The 18,867-nt window shown below is 36.5% G+C and overlaps 1 protein-coding gene across 3 annotated transcripts in view; it reads left to right on the top strand.

Moving 5' to 3' along the window:
- SULT1E1 (sulfotransferase family 1E member 1) overlaps positions 1–18,867 on the top strand; it is a 57,205-nt gene that overhangs the window by 31,218 nt on the left and 7,120 nt on the right. The window contains exons 2-7 of one of the 3 annotated variants that reach the window (XM_027544667.1): positions 2,186–2,258; positions 5,932–6,093; positions 9,937–10,062; positions 10,867–10,964; positions 14,718–14,844; positions 16,903–16,997. In XM_027544667.1, coding sequence (XP_027400468.1) covers positions 5,946–6,093; positions 9,937–10,062; positions 10,867–10,964; positions 14,718–14,844; positions 16,903–16,997 — 594 coding nt within the window. In that variant the 5' untranslated portion in view covers positions 2,186–2,258; positions 5,932–5,945. Of the gene's footprint in view, positions 1–2,149; positions 2,259–5,931; positions 6,094–9,936; positions 10,063–10,866; positions 10,965–14,717; positions 14,845–16,902; positions 16,998–18,867 lie in introns of those variants that run through there. The other 2 variants (XM_027544666.1, XM_027544668.1) reach the window with 2 other exon arrangements.

Genomic DNA, 18,867 nt, shown 5'->3' with positions numbered 1-18,867 from the left:
GTGTACAATATAGTGAGTCACCATCTTTAGGGGTTATGCTCCATTTGCAATTATTATAGTTCAGTCAGTACAGTCTCTCAGTTATGCCGTACTTTGTGACCCCATGGATGGACATGGCCTCCCTGTCCATCACCAACTCCTGGAGCTTGACCAAACTCATGTCCATTGAGTTGGTGATGCCATCCAACCATCTCATCCTCTGTTGTCGCCTTCTCCTCCTACCTTCAATCTTTCCCAGTATCAGGGTCTTTTCCAGTGAGTCAGTTCTTCTCATCAGGTGACCAAAGTATTGGAGTTTTAGCTTCGGCATCAGTCCTTCCAGTGAATATTCAGGACTGATTTCCTTTAGGATGGACTGGTTTGATTTCCTTGTAGTCCAAGGGATTTGTAAGAGTCTTTTCCAACTTACTGCAGTTCAAAAGCATCAGTTCTTTGGTGCTCAGATTTCTTTATAGACCAACTCTCACATCCAAACATGACTACTGGAAAAACCATAGCTTTGACTAAATGGACTTATGTCAGCAAAGTAATGTCTCTGCTTTTTAATATGCTGTCTAGGTTGGTCATAGCTTTTCTTCCAAGGAGCAAGCATCTTTTAATTTCATGGCTGCAGTCACCATCTGCAGTGATTTTGGAGCCCAGAAAAATAAACTCTCTCACTCTTTCCATTGTTTGCCCATTCATTTGCCATGAAGTGATGGCTCCAGATGCCATGATCTTAGTTTTCTGAATGTTGAGTTTTAAGCCAGCATTTTCACTCTCATCTTTCATCTTCATCAAGAGGCTCTTCAGTTCTTCTTCACTTTCTGCCAAAAGAGTGGTGTCATCTGCATATCTGAGGTTATTATTTCTCCCCATAATCTTGATTTGGGCTTCATCCAGCCCAGAATTTCACACAATGTACTCTGCATATACATTAAATAGGCAGGGTGATAATATACAGCCTCGACTTACTCCTTTCCCAATTCGGAACTAGTCCATTGTTCCATGTCCAGTCTAACAGTTGCTTCTTGACCTGCATACAGATTCTCAGGAAGCAGGTAAGGTGGTCTGGTATTACCATCTCTTGAAGAACTTGCCACAGTTTGTTGTGATGCACAAAGGCTTTGGAGTAGTCAAAATATTGTATATATATATACTCTATATATTATAAAATATTAGCAATATTCCTGGTGTTGTACAGTGTATCCTTGAAGCTTATTTTATAGCTGATAGTTTGTACCACTTAATCCTCTATGCCTATCTTTCCTCTCCCTCTTTCCCTCTCCCCACAGGTAACAGCCAGTTTGTTCTCTATATCTGTGTGACTGCTTTTTTTGTTGTTATAGTCACTGGTTTGTTGTATTTTATAGATTTCACATACAAGTGATGTCATAAAGGATTTGTCTTTCTGTCTGACTTATTTTATTTAGCATAGTGCCCTCCAAGTCCATTTTTCTCATTCTCTTATCTAAATTTCAATGCTGTCAATGACTAACTTTACCTGGAAATTCCACACTATATCATTGAGCATGTGATTGGGAGCAGAGATAAGTGAAATTTTAAAAATAGTAATCCAAAGGTGATTTCTGTTACATTATTCCTTTAGCTGTCATCTGTTTTTGATTTTCAGGGTTACTCAAGAGTTAAAGGCAAAGATTTTTAAACAAAAGGTGTTTTCCAAGTGACCTGTTAATACACAAGCAAGTACTATAAATCCCTCTTTGAAAAGTCTCCCTAAGCTAATCTAGGTCTCCTGATGCAGGGTCATTTTCTTCTCTCTTCTTATTCCTCTAGGGAATTTAATCTTTCAAAAGTCAACCTCATCCTTTGATTCAGTAAGTGACACTCTCTTACAAATTCTCTTATATTTTGCTCCATCTTGTTTACATTTTTCTCCCTCATCTTTACCTTTATTTCCTTTTCCTCCTCCTTAACCCAGTGATGGCTACTGGCAAATTTAGAAATTTGCCTAAGAGCCAAGGATGAAAAATAACTGGAGAACCTCTAATATCTGTGTGAATAAACATGACTGTGTGGCTCACTGCACCTGCAGGTATGATTCCATATTTGTTTTACCCCATTGCATCAGGAAATCCAGAAAGCCTAGACTCACAAGTTAATCTCCGCCTCCTTCTCTGGTATTCAGAATAAAAATCCACCAGAAACATTCCAAACACACAGTAGTGCTCATCTTTTTTTGCAGCTTGAAACCTGAGTGGGGATTGAAGAAAACTGAATTGGATTACCCAGTTGCTTTCACAGGATCATCTGGACAGGTTTTATCTCTATTATTATTGCTGATATTAATATTTAGATTTTAGATATAGAAAATACAGAATTATTTATTACAAAACTATATTAAAAAGGAAATACAGAGAATAAAGTTTTTATCAATATTTTACTTACTTAGCGTAAAGCAAATAATCACTTTGTGATAAAAGATCACTTATTAAAAATAATATATTTATATAATGTTTTGCTGTTTAAATTAAAGCGTTTTAACATAAAACTTAGTATCATAGTTGCCTTGTAAACCCTGCATGTTAAACATGTTCTCTATTTTACTGAAGTAAGAACAAAGCAAGCAGAGTAGAAAAGTTAAAGTGGAGACTGAATTCTACGTTTACTTCTGTGAAATATGTCAGAAGCAATCTATTACTAACAGGGAACTTGCAAATATCACTTTACTTTTAACTGAGAGACATTTGACCTTCAAGAGCAGAAATCCAAGTCCTTGGTAAGTAGTTGACAAGGTACACCATTGGCAGGACAGTGGCTGTTTCATCTAGGAATTGCTAGTGGATACTAGAAAGCCCAAGCAGATTTGATCTAACAATAAAACAATTGAATTTAATGAGGATTTTTTAGCATCTATTTTGTGACATAGTGCTATGGTTCTGGATAGAAATATGTCCAAAAGGATATTCTCTGCTTTCAGCCACTTTGCTCAAATCCAAATTAAGTTGTAGAAGGTGAGGCTGAAGCAAGCCCTTTGCATCTATACTCATCCTGATAGTCAGCACTTATCTCTGTGTCTGGTAAGAGCAGAGGAGTTCACATATACCGCTGAATGAAAGGCAGACTGGGGAGTAGAGGAGGGGAAGATGGAGAAAGAGAGAAAGAAAGAAGAAGGGAAGAGGAAATACAAAGAAAAGAAGAAACATATTTCTTCCCTCAACTGAATTCATGAATCACAGTTCTAATAATTTTTGGTCAGTGTTTCTAGACAATAGCACCCTCCACACTCAGTTAGGGAATGCAGTTGACAATTTCGAACTGAACTATGTCTTTTGAGAAAGAAAAAATCAGCTGGAGGTGAATCTGTACATTACAAGATGAGAGAACTTACCAAAAGAAGCTAAACAAAGCAAGGGATTTTATTATATGCCACCTAGTTTAACCCTGAGATTAAAATTGACCATGAAGGGTCAGTCAGAAGTCAGCCAACTGCTTTTGATAATAAATCAGCTACTCCCACTTGACTATAAGCCAATTCTTACAAACTTGGCAGAACACCAAGCAAGTTGTTCATATGAATAAACAAATCAATAGGCAGGACAAGGAATGCCTTTTGTACACATTTTTTTCCCCCTAGTGATTATATGAGCAATAAATTTCTATATAAACCATTAAAAAATTAAAAACAACTGGCAATATAAGATGGGAACACTTCAGATATCTTCAATTTATAAATCAATGATAAATTACCTGCTATATATCATTTAGGAAAAAAAAAAACCACTTCTGATGGACAAACGACCAAAATGATTAAAATAACCAATAAACTTATGAAACATAAAAACATGAAAAGCTATAAAATATCTTCGATATACAGATTTTTAGGAGTTTCCCTGATGGCTCAGCAGGTAAAGAATCATCCCGCAATGCAGGAGACACAGGAGACCTGGGTTCAATCACATGTATGAGCGTCTAACAACTTATCCTACAGGGTTGTTGGTTTTTTTTTTGACAGGGGTGGATAAAAGGGAGATCCTACCATGTGTAAAATAGTTCGCTAGTGGGAAGCTGCTGTATAGCAGAGGGAGCTTAGCTCAGTGCTCTGGGATGACCTAGAGGGGTGAGATGGGGGACAGGAAGGAGGTTCAAGAGGAAAGGAATGTATGTGTACATATAGCTGATTCACTTTGTTGTACTGCAGAAACTATGGGCTTTCCTGGTGGCTCAGTGGGAAGGAATCTGCCTGCCAGTGCAAGAGATGTGGGTTTGATCCCTGGGTCAGGAAGATTGGGAAGATCCCAAAGATCCCCTGGAGAAGGAAATGGCAACCTACTCCAGTATTCTTTCCTGGGAAATCTCATGGACAGAGGGCCTGGAGGGCTACAGCCCATGGAGTTGCAAAGAGTTGGACATGGTTTAGCTACTAAACAATAACAACAATCCTGAGGCAGTCTTGTAACTGAATATTGCCCAGTTCTCTGGCATGATGAGCCTCATTTTACTCAGTAATCAGATCAGATCAGTCGCTCAGTCATGTCGGACTCTTTGCGACCCCATGAATCGCAGCACGCCAGGCCTCCCTGTCCATCACCAACTCCCGGAGTTCACTCAGACTCACGTCCATCGAGTCAGTGATGCCTTCCAGCCATCTCATCCTCTGTTGTCCCCTTCTCCTCCTGCCCCCAATCCCTCCCAGCATCAGAGTCTTTTCCAATGAGTCAACTCTTCACATGAGGTGGCCAAAGTACTGGAGTTTCAGCTTTAGCATCATTCCTTCCAAAGAAATGCCAGGGCTGATCTCCTTCAGAATGGACTGGTTGGATCTCCTTGCAGTCCAAGGGACTCTCAAGAGTCTTCTCCAACACCACAGTTCAAAAACATCAATTCTTCGGCGCTCAGCCTTCTTCACAGTCCAACTCTCACATCCATACATGACCACAGGAAAAACCATAGCCTTGACTAGACGAACTTTTGTTGGCAAAGTAATGTCTCTGCTTTTGAATATGCTATCTAGGTTGGACATAACTTTCCTTCCAAGAAGTAAGCGTCTTTTAATTTCATGGCTGCAGTCACCTAATACCTCATCTTAAAAGAAAAATAAAGGAGATCCTGTGAGGGCAATATCAAAGAAGGATAACATTTGTTGAAATGCTATATCACAAACACAGAATGGAGTAAGTTTGCAGAGGAAAAAGGTAATGAGAGGAGTTGAAAGCCAATAAAGGAAAGTTTGCCTAATTAAAAAGTCTAAGGCTTACTCTGAACATGAAATGAGATATCATGGGATCAGGCACTGTCAATGATAACTGTGTTGTTTAACCTTATAAATTTCACACAAGTCACTCAATGAGAGTGTCAACTTTACTGATGAAGTGAGAGAGAAAAGTATAAGTAATGCTAGGGGGTCATACTCTTCTATACCTTCAAGAATCTGTGTCTTAGACATATACATTACAGTGTCATTATTTTCATCTTTTTAATACTCTCACCAAGCATTTGATTTTTTTTTTCATTGAATGAAACATATTCAGTATCAAAGAAAGCTTTGACTTTGACATCTGGCAATAGCTATCAAATGTGGCCATCAAAATTTATTGTTATTTAATGTATACAAAATTAATTAAAGGGATTCTTTGCCAAAATATTGTTGCATTTTCACAATCTCTTAGTCTTTTTATATGTTTAATCAGTTTTGACAGAGAAATCAAGGCTCTATTGAATGTATCACACATTTTGTACATAGTCTTAAAACATGTAACTTATTTGTGCTTTGTACTACTTATTCTTTTATATGTTAGACTTAGTAATAGAAATAGAAACTCTTAAAGCACCAAGGCTATGTTATACATTTCTTTAATATTCCTTACCCTATATGCTCAACATATAAGAAATGTTAGACACCCAAGAGAAATTTGATGTACAGGACTACTATTAATATTAAAACAACTTAAAGTGCATGTGAAGTGGAAAACGTATCTTTTTTTCTTTCAGTGTACCACTCCACGATGAGTTCTTCCAAACCATCCTTTTCAGATTACTTTGGCAAACTTGGTGGAATACCAATGTATAAAAAATTTATCGAGCAGTTTCATAACGTGGAGGAATTTGAGGCAAGACCAGATGACCTTGTCATTGTCACCTATCCCAAATCTGGTAAGTCTCTTTGTTATGTCAAAGTTGTTCCCTTTTCACCTAGAAAGGACAAATGCACCTTTTCTGTTAAATATTAAGCCATTCATTTCTCCCACATTCATTCTCTGTATTAAATAAGGACATATTATACAAGTTCTGCTATATACACAGAAAATAGTGGCATATTATAACTCTATTCTCTTGGTATAAGTTAAATAAGCAGGGTGACAATATACAGCCTTGACGTACTCCTTTTCCTATTTGGAACCAGTCTGTTGCTCCATGTCCAGTTCTAACTGTTGCTTCCTGACCTGCATACAGGTTTCTCAAGAGGCAGGTCAGGTGGTCTGGTATTCCCATCTCTTTCAGAATTTTCCCAAGTTTATTGTGATCCACATAGTCAAAGGCTTTGGCATAGTCAATAAAGCAGAAACAGATGTTTTTCTGGAACTCTCTTGCTTTATCGATGATCCAGCGGATGTTGGCAATTTGATCTCTGGTTCCTCTGCCTTTTCTAAAACCATCTTGAACATCTGGAAGTTCACGGTTCACGTATTGCTGTAGCCTGGCTTGGAAAATTTTGAGCATTACTTTACTAGCGTGTGAGATGAGTGCAATTGTGCAGTAGTTTGAGCATTCTTTGGCATTGCCTTTCTTTGGGATTGGAATGAAAACTGACCTTCTCCAGTCCTGTGGCCACTGCTGAGTTTTCCAAATGTGCTGGCATATTGAGTGCAGCACTTTCACAGCATCATCTTTCAGGATTTGAAATAGCTCAACTGCAATTCCATCACCTACACTAGCTTTGTTCATAGTGATGCTAAGGCCCACTTGACTTCACATTCCAGGATGTCTGGCTCTAGGTGAGTGATCACACCATCATAATTATCTGGGTCATGAAGCTGTGTTTTATACAGTTCTTCTGTGTATTCTTGCTACCTCTTTTTGATAGCATCTGCTTCTGTTAGTTCCATACCATTTTTGTTCTTTATCGAGCCTATCTTTGCATGAAATGTTCCCTTGGTATCTCTCATTTTCTTGAAGAGATCTCTAGTCTTTCCCATTCTGTTGTTTTCCTCTATTTCTTTGCATTGATCACTGAGGAAGGCTTTCTTATCTCTCCTTGCTCCTCTTTGGAACTCTGCATTCAGATGCTTAGATCTTTCCTTTTCTCCTTTGTTTTTCGCTTCTCTTCTTTTCACAGCTATTTGTAAGGCCTCCTCAGACAGCCATTTTGCTTTTTTGCATTTCTTTTCCATGGAGATGATCTTGATTCCTGTCTCCTGTACAATGTCACGAACCTCATGAGAAATGCTGGGCTGGAATAAGCACAAGCTGGAATCAAGATTGCCGGGAGAAATATCAATAACCTCAGATATGCAGGTGACACCACCCTTATGGCAGAATGAAGAGGAACTAAAAAGCCTCTTGATGAAAGTGAAAGTGGAGAGTGAAAAAGTTGGCTTAAAGCTCAACATTCAGAAAACTGAGATCATGGCATCTGGTCCCATCACTTCATGGGAAATAGATGAGGAAACAGTGGAAACAGTGTCAGACATTATCTTTTTGGGCTCCAAAATCACTGCAGATGGTGATTGCAGCCACGAAATTAAAAGACACTTACTCCTTGGAAGGAAAGTTATGACCAACCTAGATAGCATATTAAAAAACAGAGACATTACTTTGCCAACATAGGTCCATCTAGTCAAGGCTATGGTTTTTCCAGTAGTCATGTATGGATGTGAGAATTGGACTGTGAAGAAAGCTGAGCACCAAAGAATTGATGCTTTTGAACTGTGGTGTTGGAGAAGACTCTTGAGAGTCCCTTGGACAGCAAGGAGGACCAACCAGTCCATCCTAAAGGAGATCAGTCCTGGGTGTTCATTGGAAGGACTGATGTAAAGCTGAAACTCCAATAGTTTGGCCACCTCATGTGAAGAGTTGACTCATCCGGAAAAGATCCTGATGCTTGGAGGGATTGGGGGCAGGAAGAGAAGGGGACGATGGAGGATGAGATGGCTGTATGGCATCACCGACTCTGGGAGTTTGTGATGGACAGGGAGGCCTGGTGTGTTGCGATTCACGGGGTTGCAAAGAATTGGACACGACTGAGCAACTGAACTGAACTGAACTGATAGCTCTATTCTAAAACTACAATCTGTACATATAATTTAAGCAGCACACTGATAAATGGGTATTTTGCCATATAAGAAATTCACATAATATAGATGGATGACTATAGAACCATTAGTAAAATTTAAAATTACCTGTCTTTATGTCATTGTTGTCATTGCTGTATAGACAAAGTATAAGTAATTTTCATGGATTTTTTAAAAAATTAGCACTTTTTAGTTAATCAGTTCCTCTTTCTAAAGTCCATCTCTGAATATCTATTATATATTTTCCTGAACTTACCTTGTTTGTCATAGTCTTACAATCTTAGAACTTTAGAAATTAGAAAGTCCAATCCAGACTTCTTCTCTATCTGGTTGCTCCAATTAGTACTTAAATATGTCAAACGTTAAATATACCTTAGGCTATTCTGACTCTAAAGTGGTCTTCCATTCTCTTTCCTGTCTGGATCAATGTCAGCACAAAACCAGTCACCTGTTGAGGACATATGAGAGCTATTTCAGAATCAGTTTCTCTTAACTTCTTCATCTTCCGTATTCAATCAATCAATCTGTTTTGCCTGTTTAGTCTCATAGATATGCCTCAGAGTCAGCTTCTAGTTTTGTTGTCACCTTCTTACGACGCTTTACTCCATTATTGTATTTACTCTGCCACTAGAGGAAGTCTTCCAAAACATGACCCTTATAACCTTGCTTTCTTTCTTGATGTATGGCAGTGACCTTTAAAATCCTTTAGAAATGACCTGAACTCTAGTATGAATTACAAGGCTTTGTAGGCTTGGTGTCTGCTTGACACTGCATCCTCATCTCCATTCATCCCTTCAAGTAGCCTCTGATTTAGGTTTTATAATCTACATCCATGGATGTAGATCCATGGAGATGGAAATGGCAACACACTCCAGTATTCTTGCCTGGAGAATCCCTTGGACAGAGGAGCCTAGCAGACTACAGTCCATGGGGTCGCAGAAGAGTCACAACAGAAGCAATCTACATCCAATTCATTTCCTCACCACTTTACTATTTGTAAATATCTGGCTTTTGATTTTAAAAAAAGGAGAGAGAGTTCTTCTGTCTGATAGAGCTCTCTCCTATCTTACACAATTAGTGAATTTATGCCAATAATTTGTTAAGGCTAAGCTCAATTACCATGTTCTCTTAAAGTCATTTCTTTCTTGTGGAAACATCATGGCAACAGCAGAAGCACATCAAGTCCTCCTTTACAGTTCTTTAAATCCCTGTGCCCATCTATATTACAGCCACTTAAGAAAAATGAAGTGTAATTATTGAGCACTGTTTCTGACTCTTCTGAGGGCCCTTGAATATCACAGGACAAGGACCAGACTTTTTCTTTTCTATATTCTCTGTACTAGGACTCAACCTGAGGCATAAAAGCTATTGAGAAACACTGTGGTTGAAAGCGTGCTTACTTTTTAGATGTGAAAATTTAGATTCAAATAAGTTATCAGCTTGTACAATATCACAATTCATTTTTGACAAAGTCAAATTTCTATCATAGGTGTATTTTATTACAACTATGTTCATCCTTATTTTTGATGCTATGTATAAGAGTAAATATTAGGGGAAATAGTTTTTGTGTCCTGTGGCGATTCTGACAACTTTCAAATGCTATTTCATTGGTAGCATCTTACTTTATCCAACTATAAATACATTGATCCCTGCATTATCATTATGCATTGTCAATGGGAGACTCAGGTGTGTTTAATTTTTTCAGGTACAACATGGCTTAGTGAAATTATATGCATGATTTATAATAACGGTGATGTGGAAAAGTGCAAAGAAGACGTCATTTTTAATAGAGTTCCTTACCTGGAATGTAGCACTGAACACGTGATGAATGGTAATACATAAGTTAATTTTAAAAGCTATACACATATATTTTAATGTGTGGGTGTAAATGGTACAAGAAAGACTGTATGCAAAATAGCATTTTTTGGCAATAGTATTAAATGGCAATTAGTATTATGTTGTCTACATAGGGAGGTATGTAAATTTAAATCTTGACAGTTTATAGTATAGCCTATTCCTGGAATTGAGTGAGTGAGGAAAGCTCTGACATGCTTTCATCAGAGCTTAGTAATATATGAGAATTATATCTCTACTTGGGATATATGCAGTGATACTTTAAACACTAGGGACATATCCATAAATTTTCAAGGATGTGCAAAAAGATGTTCATCACAGATTCTTTTATTATTGTAAAAAATTAGAGACAATATAAATGTTAATCAACAGAAGGTAAAAGTGACATGAAGTCATTAAACATATTATGATATCATATGTTTGTTGTCACTGAAGTGTTGGTACAAAATATTAAGAAAAATGCAATTATAAAATATTAAAAAATTTCATCTGTGTGTCTGGTATTTATATGGCTATAAGTCTGGGCATATTGATATAGTTGTATGGAAGGATGCTTACCAAAATGTTAATAATGATTTTTTTCAAAGTGGTGAAAATTTATTTAATCTATTTTTTTTCTGTATGATTTTATCTATCTAAACTTCTGTCATAGTGAATACATATCATTATTAGGAACATAATATAGAATGTATAGATATTTCTATTTTTAAAATCTGTAAAAATCCATACAAATATTTGTAATTTTTGAAGTTGTCCAACTTTTTTTTTTTTTTTTAATTAGGAGTGAAACAATTAAATGAGATGGCATCTCCTAGAATAGTGAAGTCTCACCTGCCTGTGAAGCTTCTTCCAGTCTCATTTTGGGAAAAGAACTGTAAGGTAACAGAGTCAAGTGTTCTTAGAACTTCACCCAACTCAAAGAATGTTACAATGAATAAAGTTAGGTAATATCCTGCGTCTTATATACACTTGTTTATTTATTTCTTCACTGAATCTATAGACATTTTAAAAATGTGGATCATAATATAGTTAGAAGGTCTAGACTTCAATTCTAACTCCAGAGCTGATTCTCAGAAAAACAGATAAACTCTCTGAGCTTTCTGGAAGCTGAAGTTTCCTCATCTTAAAAGAGGGATAATAATTGCATTTCACATAGAGTTGTTATAAGGATTAGCTAAATTAATGCTTGTGAAGTGCTTAACATAGTACCTAGCATGTTATAAACAATTTACAATGGCTACTTTTATTTGTTATTATTAGTAATTGTAGTCAATGTACTCTTTTTGCAAACTATTGTGCTTGGCCTTGTGAGGCATGCAAATGAGCTAGGCAAGGATAAACCAGACAAAAATGATAGAATAATTATTTAGTGAGTGCCTATCATGAGCCAGCAATATAACAAATACACATGTAATCTTTGTCTTTATGGACACATGGTTCACAGGGGAAAGGGATAAATAACAGACACTACAGAAGGTGATATAGATCAAGCAAAGGAAGAGTTCTGGCCTAGATATTGAGGGCAGAGAAGGAACCTTAAAGCAAGTAACATCTCATCTGATATGTGAAGGATGCATAAGAATTAGTCTATATAATCTCTGAGGCAACCCAAGGTGGGATGTGAAACCAGTTCAATTTAACTGGAAGACTGAGTGCCTGTACTGGTTGGATGAGGGATGGGAGATGAGCTGGGTTTGTTTGCAACAGATATGGAGGCCAACTTATGAAGTTTGGGCTCTACTTTGATGATAATGAGGAGTTACAGCCATATTAAGCTGCTGATTGAGATGATCAGTTTTGCTGTTTAGAAAGAATAATAACAAGGAATCCTAAAGTACAGGCCAAACATTGTCTTAGACCACTGATGTTGTTCCTCAAGACTTTACTAGCTTTATTAGGACACACTATGATCCATACTAAACATATGAGATATTAAAGTACTATATGTAGTCATTATTGACCAAAAAGGGATCTATCAGAGTCATGAAGTATTTCTATTTTGTACTGTGATATAACATGGTATAGATGACATTTTTTGGAGCTACGTAGTGCAAACTTTGGAAGATTTCAGTGTTTTTTTGTTTGTTTGCTTTTATCATAAGCAATCCTAGAAAGATCACATACATCCTTCTGAAGTCATACATAAGAGTTCTCTCTTTAATAAATACTATTTATATGTATCTTCTGGGAAATGTGTGACTACTATTTTTTCAAGATATTTGGCCAAGTTACTTTTTTTCTTTGAAGAATGGAATGAAGTCTTGGTGTTATCCCTTTACTTGGACATGAAAAGATACTGTACCTTTACAATAGCTACAGTCTTCAAAAGCCTGCTTATTATCTCAGGGATTATCAAAGAGTAGGAGACCATTGGATGAATCACAACTTGAGTACTTCTGGGGTGATTCACTGGTGGACACGAAGACAGATGGATTGAAACTATTGGTAAAAGTGTGTTTGGAGTTTTGAACTAAAAACTTTAAGTGGTTAAAAAAAAAGAGAGTGAAAAAAAGGAACAAGCTAAAAGCTAAAAGAAGCAATTGAAGTCAGTAAACTTGAGGCTTTGGAGTTGTTGCAGAAGAGATATATCCTTGATAAGAGAGAAAGGATAAAGAAACAGAACTGTCTTGGAAGAAATGGTGCTCAAGGACAAGTCTTCAGAACCTTTAAGGTACTGGACTAGTTTCAAGAATTGGCTGCAAATGTTGCTAACTGAAGTAAAATAGAGGTAATGATCAAAGACCCCAAGAACCTAAAGAATCTGATGGATCATGTATACAAACACTAAAATTACACAGCATGATGAAAAGCTTTGGAATAGAGAGTAATATTATGAGTCTGATGTTCAAATCTTCAGTTAAGCAAGGGAGTGACCATAAGTTTAAAAATGGCTTCAGTTAGGAGAAGAATGAATTATTACAGGGTTTTTTCAAGTGTAGGATTTTTAAGACAGATTATATCCCAAGTGAATTGTGGGCAAACTAGAAACTTTGACTTGAGAGAGCTGAGGGGAAAGACTTAGATTTTCCTCAAAGGCAGGAAGAGCATGCACAGTGAAAAGTTAGTGTATAGAATCAAATCTTCCAAAATGCAGAGAAGATAAACTAGTGGAAGTTTAAGGAAAGAGGGGTTGCTTTTACATTCCGCCTTCCCCCACCTTGAAGAATAGGGAACTAAGAGGTAAAAACTACTATGTATAAAATAAATAAGCTACAAGGATATATTGTACAACACAAGGAATATAGTCAATATTTTATAAAAACTATAAGTGGAGGTAACCTTTAAAAATTATTAATCACAATGTTGTACACTTAAAACTTATATAATATTGTACATCAACTATAACTCAATAAAAAAAGAGTACATTAGGAAAAAAAAAAAAGCTTCGTGGATGACCTGGAGCAAAACTTTAATATAGATTGTATTTTGAGATGCAGAGAATATTCAAGACAGAGGAAACAATATGAACAAAAAAAGGAATAAAAATGATAAAGCAAATTTGTGGAGATATATATATATATATATATATAGTGGCAAAGAATTCCATTCAGCTCATAAGAAAAAAGGCTAGGGAAAATTTTAAATAAATGTGGAAAAGTTTCATACGGCCAATGATAGCTTTGTTGAGAAAGAAAGTTGACTTTCTGTAGTATTTGGAGCTTTTTATAGTGGGGCCTTAAAAATGAAAACCATACTTCTTAGAATATTCAAATAGATTTCTTTAAAATTGTTTGAAAGTGTAGAAACTTGAGTAAGACAGATTAGTGAGCCTTATCAAATCCACTAAAGAGTGGAGAATCAAGAGCTGCCATAGACCATGGTGTGGCTCAGGTGCCTGAAGGAGGAAGTGGAAGACCATAGAGAGAATTTACTGGTGCAGCTCTTTTCCTGCAATGCAGAGTTGTTGTTTAGTCGCTGGTTCATGTCTGATTCTTCTGCGACCCCACGGACTGTAGCCTGCCAGGCTCCTCTGTCCAGGAGGTTTCTCAGGCAAGCATCCTGGAGTGGGTTGCCATTTCCTTACTCCAGGGGATCTTCCTGACCCAAGGATCCAACCCCTGACTCCTGCATTGGCAGGCAGGTTCTTTACCACTGAGCCACCAGGGAAGCATGGAGTATTAGGGGTCTAAGCATCCCATAAAAATTAGCTTTTCTTCAAGACTATAAGAAAATAGCAGGACCTTTTTAAAATTGTTATGCAGCATAGTTGTGTAGTATAAAGGCCAGAAGACTTTTTGACTGAATGATTTATCAAATCGCTTAGTCTCATTGATTAATTCTCAACCATGTATTCTGACTCATATTTAGTTTAGTTTCTTCACTTATAATTTGGAGATAATAATCTGCCTCACCCAATTTATATCAGTGGAATTTGAGGCTCTCAAATTAAACATGTGAAAATGGCATAAAAATGAAAAGTGAAAACTAACATTGAACAGCAATACAAAAGACGTTGTCATTTCAGTTTATTGAAGGAATTTCCTTTTTTATAATTTTAATATTTCATAAATTTTCTAAAGCAAATATATGTTATGTTTACAGTTAAAAACATAAACTTTTTCTTTTTAAATCTTGATGTGACTATATTTGAAAAATAGCAGGTGATTTAATAACTAATTTCATCTTCCTTAGATCATCTATCTTTCCCGGAATGCCAAGGATGTGGTTGTTTCTTATTATTTTTTCATTTTAATGGTGACTGCTATTCCAGATCCTGACTCTTTTCAAGATTTTGTGGAGAAATTCATGGATGGAGAAGGTATGAAGAGTTTCTTTCCTTTTCTGAATTCTTTCAAGGTAAATGATACAAGACAAATGACATCTTTAGGGATAATTTTTGCTTTCTGTTCTGGTCTGTTATCCTTCCTGGTCCTTGATTAAAACACAGAAGTTCTAGAAGCCCTTGAACTTAGAACAAGCATAATTTTTCCAGATGAGAATGGCAAAATTCAGAATCTGGACATTCAAGTACAGTGCCTACAAGTAGGTATATAGATGATATGTGTGTGTCCAATTCTCTCTCATGTCTTTTTATTACAGAAGTACTTCACAGTGCGTTATTATAACTTCATTGAACAAGAAGGAAAAAGATAGAGGACAGAACTTGTTCATTTATATTTAAGAAAAATTTCAGATACTAAATGAGGCCAGAATTCACAAAGAAGTCTGAATATCTACAAAATTCTTACTCATTCTACCCTCTGTACAGTCTGAATAATTCAACTAGATTTCTTAGAATAGTACAAGAGTTAACTTGAGCAAAAATTCTGGGAAATTTTGTCTTTTTATTTAACTCCAGACTAAAGCAACAGAGTATTCAGGTTCAAGAAAGAAAGTGTTTAGTATCTAGTATTAACTAAAGAAGGCCATTCTGACTCCTTAATAATAAGTGTAAGGAAAGGATAATAATGTCATTTATATCCTCCAAAATTAATATTGACTCAATAAAAGTGTGATATATGTGCTTTATGTTTGTTGCTACCTTTGGAAAACTTTATGCTAAAGCACAAATAAATTACATGCCTCAAGATCATCAAAACATGCATTGTAAAACAGATAAAGATAATGCTGTACCTCTGCAAAATAGATGAATAAGATCACTATAAAAGTCATTTATGACTTTTCTGCAAAGAAACAAATGGGACAAAACAGAAGACCTACCCACAGATACAGAGAAAAGATTAGCAGTTACCATAATGGAGAAGGATAGGGGAGGGGCAGAATGATGAAGGGGATTAAGAGTCCAAACTGCTAGCTATAAAATAAATACATCACAGGGAAGTAATGAACCATACAGGGAATATAGTCATTATTTTATACTAACTTTTGGTGTGTAATGTATTCAAATATTGAATCACTATGTTCACATCTTTGATATTATTTTAGGTTAACTATAAATAAATAAATAATTGTCAGTAGGGTCAAAGAACAAAAGAAATATCCAATAACTTAATGCAAAGCAGAATACCTTGACTCACACATCATTATATTAACTTGTCAGCTTTTTACTGGGTGAAACACTTGGATACATGTGAGAAAAGATGAGGGAGAGAAAAGAGGAATCCATATTTGGTCATATCATATCACGTCCAAAATCTTCTAACTTTTTAAAGTGAGAATGAAACTAAGGATCCCTAAGAAAGCATCCCTTACCGTTTAAACTGAAACAGTGTAATGAAATTATATAATTATTATAATTATAAATTATTCAGTTACCAAAGCTACTTTTTAAATGGTAAATTTGAGATCTGGACTGCATTCTAATCATAAAAATATTGATAGCTCTACTACTCACCTCCTTTCATTAACAACACACACACACAGACACACACACCATTTTCAAAAATACTCTTATAAGTTCTAAATCAAATGGAAAGACTTCCATCACTTTTCCTCTGAGTCATAAACTATGTCATAATAATGAAAGTTGAGATTATAGTTCTGTATGTAGATTTTTCAACATACTTCCTGCAGAGAAATTTGCCTCAGATGGGCAGCTGATCTCTGGTTTTCATTCCATGATCATTTATTTATATTTTTTTTCTCTGAAGCCTCATTTTCAAGCTGAGTCTGAGTGTAGAGTTGATGCTATGTCCTCACATTGTTTTTTTTTTTAATATAAACTTATTTATTTTAATTGAGGGTTAATTACTTTACAATATTGTATTAGTTTTGCCATACATCAACATGAATCCACCGGAGGTATACATGTGTTCCCCATCCTGAAGCCCCCTCCCTCCTCCCTCCCTGTACCATCCCTCTGGGTCGTCCCAATGCACCAGCCCCGAGCTCACATTGTTTTTATCTCTGATCTTAGTTCCTTATGGTTCCTGGTTTGAACATACAAAATCTTGGTGGGAAAAGAGCAAGAATCCGCAAGTGCTATTTCTTTTCTATGAAGACATGAAGGAGGTGAGAAACTCAAAAGATATGGCAACTTTATAATTATCAAAATGTTAGCATTTGATAATAATGTAGATACAAAATTTTGCCTTCAAATAAATAATGCAGCCAACTCCAAAAGTTACAATAATCCAGATACTCCACTATAGATTGAAGCTAGTGAATAAAAACCTTCTGTAAATGAACACATTTAAACTCAAGTTTCAAAAAAATTACCAAACATAAAAGTGGAAAGAGTTTGAGTTCTTAAATCAAAGCAACAGCCACACACAACACACACACACACACACACACACACACAGATGCAGATGCACAAAAGGAATCACAATGGGCAAGAAGAGTTAACTGGTTTCTAAATCCATAGATAATGGAATTATTAAAAAAAAAGACCATAAAATAGCTATACTTCACGTATTTAAAAAAATAAAAGAAGAAATTTAAAATCTTACAAAGAAACAAGAGGTTACTAAAATTGACAAAGCAGATTTGTGGGAAAAAAGAGCAGCAAACCAGAATTTCTAAAATAACTTCTAAAAATTAAAATTTGAAAAGCAAAAAGATGGCTTAAATAACAGATAAGGCATGGCTACACAGTGAATTAGTAATGTGGTAGATGATGCTGAGGAAGGTCCACAGGATGTACCTCAGTGAGATAAATAGAATACTTTAGAAAGAGTAATGGATATGTAGGATAGAGTAATAACATCTTACATGTATCAAGTCAAACTTCCAGAAGAGAGTAAACAGAACGCCAGAATAGCAAAATACAAAAGTATGATGACATCACAATGTCTTAAAAATCTAGTTTTTTTTTTTCTAGCTTCATTAATAATCAGGGTAATTCAAAATAAAAATGTCTATGAGGTGTTATTTCACACCCAGCAGAGTCACAACAATGAGCTGTAGTCTGACTGGGCTGTGCTTAGTTGCTTAGTCATATCTGACTCATTGCAACCCCATGGACTGTAGACCGCCAGGCTCCTCTCTCCATGGGGATTCTCCAGGCAAGAATATTGGAGTGGGTTGCCATACTCACTTTCGAGGGATCTTCCCAACACAACCCAGGGATTGAACCCAGGTGATCCAACCAGTCCATTCTGAAGGAGATCAGCCCTGGGATTTCTTTGGAAGGAATGATGCTAAAGCTGAAACTCCAGTACTTTGGCCACCTCATGCGAAGAGTTGACTCATTGGAAAAGACTCTGATGCTGGGAGGGATTGGGGGCAGGAGGAGAAGGGGACGACAGAGGATGAGATGGCTGGATGGCATCACTGACTCGATGGACGTGAGTCTGGGTGAACTCCGGGAGTTGGTGATGGACAGGGAGGTGCCGGGGTGCAGCCCCAGCTGATCCAGGGTATTCGAAGGAGAGATGGCATAGGCGACCTATTTATTTAAATATTTATCAAAGATATAAAGAGTAATAGAATGAGGATAGCTCAGTGAGGAAATTCAGTGAAAAAAGAGGCTGAATAATTCAGCCAGAAGGTAAGAGAAAGAACAACATGGGGAGACCAAGTTTTGGTGAACAAGGCCCACACTTTATTTTCCAAAGTAGTTTTTATACCTTAAGTTATGCATAGAGGATAATGGGGGAAGGGGTGGAGTCATGCAAGGACAGCAGTTCCTGGTCCTAATCGAAGCCAGGCTTTCAAACTTATCATATGCAAAAGTTCAGGTGATTTACATCATCTTCTGGCCAGGAGGCCTGTTAACATTTTAAGAAACTTATTTTTCTCTAAAGGTGATTATTCTAAAATCAGGCTCCAGCCTCCAAAAAGCATTGGACAAAGCTGCATTCCTATAGGGCAAAGGTGAGGTGGGCTCAATCAAGAAAAGAATTAACTCAAGGGTCCAAGTTTACAAACATTGAGGCTA

Source organism: Bos indicus x Bos taurus, chromosome 6 (genome assembly GCF_003369695.1).
Source record: "Bos indicus x Bos taurus breed Angus x Brahman F1 hybrid chromosome 6, Bos_hybrid_MaternalHap_v2.0, whole genome shotgun sequence".
Taxonomy (NCBI): Eukaryota; Metazoa; Chordata; class Mammalia; order Artiodactyla; family Bovidae; genus Bos; species Bos indicus x Bos taurus.
Note: the sequence above shows the minus strand (reverse complement) of the source record. Positions and strands in the feature narration are given on the sequence as shown.